Raw genomic sequence first — 11,335 nt, 5'->3', positions numbered from 1 at the left:
TAGTTAACTCTGATATGTTTGCTGACTTTTCTCTTTAACCTTATCTTTTTGCTCCCCCCTTTTTTTTTCTCTTTGCAGTCTAAGCATAAGGAGGATACAACAGTCACCCATCTCATTTTGCTTGATGAGCTTGAGTTTGAGGTACATCTCCTTTCTTTTCTTCTTCCCTCTTCCTTTTTTTTTTTATTTTTTTTTTTTATTTTTTTTTTTTACACGTGTTTCATCTGCCACATGCTTTTGTTTATCTCATCTGCCTAAAAGTTCCTTTGATCTTTATATCTTTTTATTTTGTCTTCTAGGATGATCTCGAGCTTCTTTCTATATACCACCCCACAGCTGAGGAACTTTCTGCCTCCATGGGCGTACCAATGGGAGGCTTTTTTGATGGGGCTAACATAGCATTTGCAACACCTGCCCCTTTTGTTGCTGCACATGGAGTTCCTGCTGAAGCTCCTACCCTTCCCACTGAGCCGATACCCATAGGCGAGGGTACTCATATTGGGAAGGTTAGTGAGGCCACTCCTATTCCTGCCGAGACACTTACTCCCCAAGAGGTGGCCACTTCTCCTGTTGCTGTTCAGACCATGGTTGCTTCTCCTGTCACACCCCTTTTCATCTCCACTAGTGACCCCTTCGTAGTTCTATCTCAAGCCATGAAGGATTGTTCTTTGAAAGTTCAAAAACGTGTATAAACACCCTTGAACGTTTAGACCCCCAATATACAAATTACCAATTCAAGCAATATGTCAAATAATTAATGTGCGGAACATGAACAAAAGCTTAATACAGAATTGGTAAACAATCTAAGCCAATTAAAAACACATCCACTGCAGAAAATAAAAGGCAAAGATAAAGGGAAGAGAGATGCAAACACAAGGACAACACACGATGTGTTATCGAAGAGGAAACCAAAGCCCTTGGCGTAAAACCTCTCCGCCGCCCTCCAAGCGGTCAATAATCCACTAGAAAATGTAGTTGGGATACATGAACAGCAATAGACCCTCCAAGCCTAATCTACCCGATGTACCTAAACCCTCCAAGCTTCTTGCTTCAACGAGGTTGCGCCGAACCTTTTTCTTTTCTAGCTTACCGGATTCCGCTACTAGACCGTAGCATCCGCCATCCTTGGCATCCTCCAATGCTTCCCAAAGCTCCAAAAACACTCAACACTCTAAATTGGTGTGGGTAGTGTTTGGATAGAAATCTCCTCTCAATAAGTATGACAATGAGAGAGGGAATAAGAAGAGACTACAAAGGTTTCTCTCTAAGAATGAGTAGCTCTCTCTAATTGGGTGAGTGTTTTGAGGTAACCTCTCTTAGGGTTTTTCTTTATGAATAGCCACACATATTTTGTGGGAATGAGGGGTATTTATATTGGTGTGAGAATAGAATGCGAAGAGTCAGTTTTTCCAAAAACAGGGCTGGCTGGTGACTTGACCTCGCGACTTGACTGAGTCGCGAGTTCAAGCCGCGAGCTAACTTAATGGCCAGTCTGGATTTTTGTCCTGTAGTGCTCCAGGTGGCATGACTGTTTAGCTCCCCTGCATGCTCTACGCTTGTGCAACTTTTGGCGGCTTGCAAGCCGCGAGCCTCCCGCGAGATCAAGCCGCGAGTCCCTGCTTCACTGCACAGTCTTGAGCATTTCTTCACTCTCTCACACACTACCCTTACATGTGGGTGGACTAATGGTGATTAATATGCCAGGAATTCCAAATGGGATTCCTCATTCTAGTTCAGTAACAGGATTGACGTTTGATATCCTGGGACACTGCCTCACGGATCTGGCAAAGGAGGTAAGCTAGCAATCAGCTATTACTTTTTGCACTAGAAGCTTTTCCAAGTCAAATAGATCACTGCAAGTAAATTTATTGAACTTACACTAAATGTCAGCATATGAACTTAGAATTTGGAACTTCAAAATACAAAATTTTGTAAAACCTAAACTCTTATATACTCATCTGATAATAGAATTTTGCTAGGACCATGGAGTACTTTAACTAGTCTATATAATGTACAAGCAATTTGCCTGGCAAACAACTTAAAAAGAAAACCACTTCATGAGGATCTCTTTTGTAGGGGTTGGAGTTTGTCACTTCTCCTAGTTATGCATTGTCCTAAGAACGATTTATGTTCCATATGTGTAAAAACAAAACTAATGATGCTGGAGATATTATAAATTTTGTTACATTTGCTTTGCGAACTAAAGTGTTTACAAATCACAATAATTCAAATACTCATTTATTATGTTATTTAAATAGGACCAATTGCATCCACCACCACGTCAAGTTGTAGGCCTTTTCTGGTAAAATCGGTAATAGTTTTAGTATTTCCAAACTAAAATGTCTACTGTTACCTTTGTAGGGATTAATTAGTGAAGTTCAGGTGGACTCCTTTAACGTGCCTATTTATGTTGCCTCACCCAAGGAGATGACACAACTGGTGGAAAGAAATGGGTGTTTTAGCATTGAAAGAATGGAGATAATACAACCTTGGGCAAGAGCTGGTGACCTTAGTAGCCAGGCATTCACAATGCACCTAAGAGCTGCCATGGAGGGTATAATAAGCAAACATTTTGGAACTGATATTATTGATGAACTATTTGATCGATACTGTAAGAAACATGGAGAGTTTATCGGCCTGTTGGAGTCAAAATGCAATGAAGGAAATCAACTGTTTATTGTTTTGAAACGCATATGATGCGGCTTTGGAAGCACACATAAGACTTCTTATTGTCACAAATTTGCATATGCATCAGCAGAAAGTTTATTTCTTTGTCACAAAGAAACTTTAATATTAACTACAAATAAAGGTCCATAACAATAGGGACTTAACCATTTTTTTTTTTTAGGATTAGTGCCCTTAAATACTATTATATGATGCTAGGTATGAAATTATGTATGACTTAATGCTGTGATTAATAAAGTTGTTTTATTATTATCTAAAATAATGGTAACATGAATATTCAGACATTATCATATAGTCCATGAGATGCATAGTATATGATTTATGTGAAAAGTCACATAAGATATAAAACACAAGTTCTTTGTAAACTCGGAATTTTAGTTTTTAGTTGATGATGAAATTGGGCATTTCATCCGCGTAAACTAGAACATATCAACTAATATGACTTGTCTTAATCATGGAAGTGGAGACTTCTAGTTGATATGTTTTAAGATTTAAGACATATTGAATTGGACCGCTGTGAGATTTATTATTCTCCTAACAACTGTCAAATGAATAATAAATCTCACGACTTCTATTTACATGAACTCTTAATCCTAAGAAAATAATGGACATGATCATGAAGTGTAAGTTACTTTGATATATCTGGAGTGAGAGCTAATGTCATGATCAAAATCTCAGTATGTTGGGCAGCCACATTTAGTGTTGTTGGAACATATATTTTGAAGATGGAATTCATAATCTCTTAACGGAGATATAAAATATTCCCTTAAGATAAGTTTAATGGGTTTGATTATTCAGAATGTTAGGCCTAACTACTTTAGTAAAGAGTTACTAAAGTAGATATTTATGACATTAGATTTCATAAATATATGATGAAAAACTTAAAAGATTAAACTAGGTACTCAAGAATTAAGATGTAGTAATCTTCAAAGTGGCAGTCTACATTCATGACTTTGTATTACTACGAATATTTAATGAAGGAGTTACATGTACAATAAAGTCTTGGGATATAATTTATTAATAAGGACTAGAGTGCAATTATATTTATATAGCAATTATATTTATATAGTGATATTAAATATAATTAATGGTAAATTTGGACTTGTCAAGAGTTGACAGAAAAGCTTTAGGCCCATTAGAGCTAGTGTCTTATTTGTTCTCTTTTGGTCCCACTCCAAACTACATACTAAAACCCAATTGGAAAGGACTAAAAGGCTAGCCCAATTAGATAATCAGTTATAAGGAGAGAAACATACAGAATTTTGTATGAGAATGAAATGGTTTGTATGTGAGTGTTGGACACTCTCTAATTCTCCTTTGAACACATTCATAAAAACTGATTGAGAGACTACACTTCTTGGGCACAAGTGGAATTGGAGTAAAGATTAAAAGTGTTCTCAAAAACTTTTGATCTTTGGTTTTGAATTTCACCGCACCAAGGTACACTCTCTTGTTCCTATATTTTGAAACTTACATAGTACATCTTATCAATTGCGAATGAAGTAGATCCGTTAATTTTCCGCTGTGTATGATTTGTATGCGATACAAACATGTGTTTTTTCAACAATTGGTATCAGAGCGGTTTTCAATTTCGAATCTGTATAGCATGTTTTGTGAGTTTTAAATTGGAGATAATAATTTCATGTTGTTAGAAGATTATATATATATATATATATTTTTTTTTTCGGCATGGTTGTTGAAATTATTGTTTGATAAAACTGATATTGATGTTATGATGTTGTTTAAATTTGAATTTAAGTATGTTAAATTGAATTTTAAGGCCATAGCATCAATGGAATTTAGTTTTGATATCAATCTATGTCTATCATGTTCATATGATTGTTGTTTGTTCATGAAAAACCGTTGAGAACTGCCTTAGAAAAATTCTGGAAAATTCAGGCTTCACAAGATTCGATCGATCGAAAATTACTTTCGATCAATCGAGTGAAACAGTGACCAATCTTCTTGATTCAATTGATATTCGATTTTTAGTTGATCAATCGAATATTCTTTTTAGATCGATTGAGCAGTGATCGAGTACCAATCGAGCCAGGCAGATTGTTTTGTGACAATTTTCTAATTTTTTTCAACCGATCGAGAAACACATTCAATCGATCGAAAATGGGGAATTTTGAATTTTTCTAAGTGTTTTCACATGGATAAAGTGCAAGGTTGTGTGTAATTAGATTACACATGTTTCATAATTAAAAACCTTTCTTTTAAAACATCTAGTGGGAGAGAGATACAAGGGTTGGATCCCACGGCCTCCATTATCGGTTCATAGTAGTATGAAATATATACTTTGTCTTTGCTTTGAGCTTGGCATTCCATGCGGAGAGTATTTATTTAATGGTCCTACAAAATTGAATTTCCTGATTTATAGTGGTTTGATCAAACATCTTGTCTTAGCCTTGAGCTTTGCATTCCATGCGGAGGATGTTTTGAATCATGGTACTACAAGATAAACTTGTTTATGGTAGACGAAATGTGGCTACACATGATTCTAGACAATCGTATACACTGGACTAAATATTATAGTATCCTCTATGTTGAGTTCTTTCTATTATTATTTAGAGGCCAAATGTATAACGACATATTATTAGTGTTTGCTAAGAGTTATAATGATAGCACTAATAATGAGAATAGTTCTCAATCAATCGTAGTAATTGATGTTCACTCTATGTTAAGGGATATTGAATATGGGATGGGGTTGTCGTTGCATATATTATATTATGGTTTTATTAAGGTTCCATACTATATGTTTATATGCTAAATTGATAATGTCCAATTTACTTATTATATTCATGTTTATTGTTTTCAGATTTGAACATGGCATCATTTAGCCCACTTGTTACTATTTTTAATCAAAACAAACTGACTGGATCCAACTATGTTGATTGGAAAATAAATTTGAACATTGTTCTTACTGCTAAAGAGCACAAATATGTGCTTACCCAACCATGTCCTAGTTTTCCATTATTAGATGCTCCTCTTGAGGAAAAATAGCGATATGATCATTGGCAGAAATCTAATGAGATGGCCAAGTGCTACATCCTAGCATCTATCTCAAATGTTCTACAGCATCAAATGCAAGATGTAGACCTAGCTTCGGACATAAGGCCAAGTCTAAAGGAGATGTTTGGTGAGCAAGGCCTTTTTGCAAGGCAAGAAACTATGAGGCAAATTTATAATACCAAAATGAATGATGGCACTTCAGTGAGGGAGCATTGTCTTTAGATGATCTCTAATCTGAATACACTGGAAGTTTTAGGTGCCGATATTGATGGAGAATCCCAAGTGGATATGATACTCCAGTCACTACCAGAATCATTCAAGGAATTCAGACTTAATTATAATATGAACAAAAAGATTTATTCATTGTCTGAATTAATGAATGAATTGGTAGTGGCGGAAGGCATTCTTGGTACAACCAGTGTTGATGCTAACATGGCTGAAGCTTCTACTTCTCAACCTAAGTCGAAAGGCAAGGGTAAGAAGAAGAAGAAGAAGGACTTCACCAAGCAAGATGGTAAACAAATTGTCTTAGGAGTTGCCAACAAAGGAAAGAAAATCAAAGGAAAGTGTTTCCATTGTGGTGAGAAAGGACATTGGAAGAGGAATTGTCCAAAATTCAGAGCTGCCAATAGTAAGGGTATGAAAAGTTCATTCCTCTTTGAAATATGTTTAGTACAAAATCCCACGGATTCCTGGTGTGTGGATTCAGGTTGTACTAATCATATTTGCAACTCTTTGCAGGGGTTCCAGGAGACTAGAAAACTGAATGAAGGGGAATTGTTTCTTACATTGGCCGATGGGAGCAAGATTCTGGTTGTAGCTGTTGGAGTGTTTAATTTATGCTTTGAGTCTAGGGTTTTAATATTGGGAGACTGTTTATATGTTCCTAATGTTCGTAGGAATTTAATTTCTGCAACTTATTAAGGTAAACATGGATATTGTGTTATCCTGAAGGACAATGTTGTAATAAAGAAGGGTAAAGTGTTTATTTGTTCTGGCAATATTTTTGATAGTCTTTATATTTTAACTCCTGATAAGCATGAATTATATAATTTTGAATTAGATAATAATTCACATGTGAAATCATTAAGGAGAAAGTTTCCTTCTACTAGTGATGCATATCTTTGGCATTTACGTTTGGGTCATGTTAATTCAAATAGGATTCAAAGATTGATCAAAGATGGTTTTTTAGAGCCATTGGACTTTGATGGATTTTCAGTTTATGAATCTTGTTTGGAAGATAAAATGACCAAATGACCTCTTAATGCAAAAGGTAGAAGAGCCTAAGATTTGCTAGAACTAGTGCATTCAAATATATGTGGTCCTATGTCAACCCAAGCAAGAGGTGGCTATGAGTATTTCCTTACATTCACTGATGATTACTCTAGATTTGGTTATGTGTACCTAATGAAACGGAAGTTCGAAGTCTTTGAAAAGTTCAAAGAGTTTAGGGTTGAAGTTAAGAATCAATTAGGAAAATGCATAAAGGCCATTCGATCTGATCGTGGTGGCGAATACCTTCTTGTGGATTTCAAGGATTACATAATTGAAAATGGGATTGTATCCCAATTGACTGCACCTGGAACTCCACAACAAAATGGTGTAGCAGAAAGAAGGAATAGGACTCTTTTAGATATGGTTAGGTCCATGATGTGTTATTCAACTCTACCAATTTCTTTTTAGGGATATGCCTTAAATATTGCAATGTATCTTCTAAATTTAGTACCTTCGAAGTCTGTTTCTAAAACACCTGTAGAGTTGTGGAATGGGCGTAAGCCTAGTATGAGACATCTCCATATTTGGGGTTGTCCAGCACATGTGTTGAAAGGAAAGTCTAACAAGTTATAGTCTAAAACAGAAGTGGTTTTCTTTGTAAGGTATCCAAAAGGAATTGTTGGAGGTTTATTCTATAGTCATAAAGATAATAAAGTGTTTGTTAGCACAAATGCCAAATTCTTGGAAAATGACTATATGAATGATTATACTCCTAGAAGTAGAGTTGTCTTGGCTGAAATGAACGAACCTGTAAATGAACAACCAATGGATGAAACTAGGGATGATGTGGTTGTATTGGATACACCACAAGATATTACTCATGAGATGTCTTGTACATAAGTGCCTCGTCGTAGTGGAAGGATTGTTAGGCCACCTATAAGATTTATAGGTTTGGGAGAAACTTATGAAACTATTTCAAAAGAGGCTGAAACTGATCCTTACACTTATGAAGAGGCAATGAATGATATAGATGCACATCATTGGGTCAAAGTTATGAAATCTAAATTGAATGTATTCTAATCAAGTTTGGGATCTTGTAAAGGTTCCTAACGGCATTAAACCTGTTGGTTGCAAATGGGTTTATAAGAGGAAGAGAGGGATAGATGGAAAGGTTGAAACCTTTAAAGCAAGCCTAGTGGTGAAAGGGTATACACAAAAAGAAGATATTGATTATGAAGAAACCTTTTCATCAGTAGCAATGCTTAAATCTATCATAATTCTCTTATCTATTACTGCTCATTATGATTATGAGATCTGGCAAATGGATATCAAGACTGTATTTCTTAATGGCAATCTTAAAGAAAAAATCTGTATGATACAACCGGAAGGTTTCATAGCAAAGAACCAAGAGCATATGGTATGCAAATTGAAAGATCCATTTATGGACTTAAGCAAGCATCTAGGTCATGAAACATTAGATTTGATTAAGCAATCAAGTCATTTGGTTTTGAACAAAATATTGATGAACCATGTGTGTACAAAAGACATCGAGACAAAGTAGTAATGTTCCTAGTGCTTTATGTTGATGATATTCTACTTATTAGAAATGATGTAACGGTAATGTCATCGATAAAGGTTTGGTTGTCAAGTCAATTTGATATGAAGGACTTGGGTGAGGCTAACTTTATTCTAGGGATCAAGCTTTGGCGAGATCACAAGAATAAAATGTTAGACTTGTCACAAGCTAGATATATAGATAAGGTTCTAGAATGGTTTAGCATGCAAAACTCCAAGAAATGATTGCTTCCTTTTAGACATGGAGTTCCTCTGTCTGATGACCAAAGGCCTAAGACTCTTGAGGAAGAAAATATGATGAGACAAGTTCCCTGTGCTTTTGCAGTAAGAAGTCTCATGTATGCCATGCTTTATACTAGACTAGATATTTGTTATTCAGTTGGCATGGTCAGTCGATATCAATCAAATCTAGGACCAAAACATTAGCAAGCTGTAAAGCATATTCTGAAGTATCTACGAAGAACAAGAAATTATATGCTTGTTTACCGGTGTAAGGATTTGATACCTGAATGCTCTAGATGTGTAAAAACATGAGCTATTTAGACCCCCAAATTAAAATTACGGCTTGATAGATTTTACTCTAACTTATACTAAGTGCGAAAAAGAGTAAATGCGAGCATACAAACAAACAAACTACTCTAACCCATATTCATAATAACACAGCAGTAAAATGAAATGTAAAAGAGTAGGGAAGAAAGATGCAAACACAAGATAACATGTCAATGTGTTATCGAAGAGGAAACCAAAGAACTCGGTGAAAAACCTCTCCGCTGCCCTCCAAGCGGTAATTGATCCACTAGACAATCAATTGGGATACATGGGTTAGCAAGAGACCCTCCAAGCCTAATCTACACGCTGTACCTAAGCCTTCCAAGCTCCTACTCTAACAAGGCTTCTCGGAACAGTGTCTTGTCTAGCTCTCCGGATCCCGTAATACGCCCAATTGCATCCGCCAAAGCTTGGCTTCTTCCAATAATTCCCAGCAGCACCAAATCCTCACTTGACACTTTGAAAGGGTGTGGTAAGTGTTTGGGCTATCAACCTTTCAAAAGTATAGAAATGGAGAGGTAAGAGTTGAGGAAAATCCACAAGCAATTATGTAGAGACATGTGGGTATAATAATCTCTAACTCTTAAGGTTTGTGGATAGGGTTTTCTTTCAGAAGTACTCCTCAAAATTTGTAGGTAATGTGGGTATATATAGTGTGAGTACAAAAAGTGTGTATCAGATAGGACAATCTGGCAAAATAGAATGTTTTTGCGAGTGTCTCGCAGGAAGGCCTTACGCGCGAGCTACTCGGGAAACACAGCTATCTCCATCCTATCCTGACCCTTCGCATTCCAATCATGTGCAAGACACATGCATCATTTCGCGGGATGCTTAGTTGTGAGCTACTCGCGAAAACTCTTCAGTCTTCAATTTGCTTGAGTCTTCACACTCTCTCTCTCTCACACACAACCCTTACAATTAAATCCCACAATAAATACAGGGTACAAAAGATTGAATAAAATTACAATCAAATTTGGCACAGAATTAAAGCCAATAAAACAAATAGTTGTAAATTACAACTTTACAATACCTATTGGTTATACAAATTCAGATTTTCAATCAGATCTTGATTTCAGAAAGTCAACTTCAGGTTGTGTATTCACCTTAGGAGGTGAAGCCATAAGTTGGAAGAGTGTTAAGCAATCTTGTATTGCTGACTCCACCATGAAAGCTGAATATATTGCTACTTGTGAAGCATCAAAGGAAGCTATTTGGCTCAAGAAATTCCTTTCTGATCTTGGTGTTGTGAGAATGGAGCAAGTTCCTATCACATTGTTTGCAATAATAGTGGAGCGGTTGCACAATCCAAAGATCCAAGGAATCATAAGAATTTTCTTTCCCCCTCAGTTGTTACTCTCTTCTTTGTAATTTCTTTTCTCCTCCTACTAGAGCTTTATGATTTCCACATGTCTCTCTCTCTCTCTCTCTCTCTCTCTCTCTCTCTCTCTCTCTCTCTCTCTCTCTTCTTCTCTTCTCTTTCTCTCTCTCTCTCTCTCTCTCTCTCTCTCTGATTTCTAAAGCTTGTTGGTGTTCTTATTATTTTTGCTACCCACAAAATTTTCAAATTTGCCATATTTGCAAGTACTAATCCTATACAAACTACTAAGAGCTTATTTGCTCTAAATGAAGGTAATTTTAGGGAGGGATTTCAAGACTTGAATAATAATTTCCAGAGAAATATCATATGTATGTGGAAGACGATACCAACGTTGTTGGAGAATATCATTGGTCCATAATTTTCTTCCTCCTGAGAATACATTTAAACATGGTTTCTTTGGATTTTCATTCTTTAATTCCACTAACCTAACTAATTAATCACCTATTAGCACTTTAGTTATGTGCAAATACTAACTATACAAGATTCGTAGCATTGTAAGTTGTTAACACGTAAACAACTAGCAACATCCCATAGACGGACAAAATTGGCTTCTGTCCTTTTCGGACAAAATAAATAGCATTCTACCCCCCTTCCCAAACTAATTAGGGAAATTCCACTCTTTTGAAACTCGATTTTCTCAAAATCGAGTTAAGTCCTATAGTGACATTTTTAAGGACCTATAGTAGCGTTTTTTAACTCAAGCTCCATGAACTCGAGTTATAGGTAAAAAACTTGTATAGAACTCGAGTTCATGAAGCTTGAGTTACAAAACGGTAAGGTTGAATTTAATCAACCATTTTATTGGCTTTATTCCATGTCAAATTTGCTTGTATTTCAGCATTTAGTAACCCTGTATTTAGGTGGGTTTGTTGTAAGGGTAGTGAGTGAGATAGAGTGTTGATTGCTCAAGAGTGTGCA

At 36.0% G+C, this 11,335-nt stretch overlaps 1 protein-coding gene across 1 annotated transcript; it reads left to right on the top strand.

The window, feature by feature from the left end:
* Positions 1-1,679: 1,679 nt before the first annotated feature.
* LOC115978780 (probable S-adenosylmethionine-dependent methyltransferase At5g37990) lies at positions 1,680-2,914 on the top strand. Its single transcript, XM_031100644.1, has 2 exons — positions 1,680-1,793; positions 2,362-2,914. The coding sequence occupies exons 1-2, from the start codon at positions 1,686-1,688 to the stop codon at positions 2,695-2,697; spliced, it is 444 nt and encodes a 147-aa protein (XP_030956504.1). The 5' UTR covers positions 1,680-1,685; the 3' UTR covers positions 2,698-2,914.
* Positions 2,915-11,335: the final 8,421 nt, after the last annotated feature.

Source organism: Quercus lobata, chromosome 3, assembly GCF_001633185.2.
Source record: "Quercus lobata isolate SW786 chromosome 3, ValleyOak3.0 Primary Assembly, whole genome shotgun sequence".
Classification (NCBI taxonomy): domain Eukaryota; kingdom Viridiplantae; phylum Streptophyta; class Magnoliopsida; order Fagales; family Fagaceae; genus Quercus; species Quercus lobata.
The sequence above is the reverse complement of the archived record's forward strand: the minus strand, read 5'-3'. Positions and strand labels throughout refer to the sequence as shown.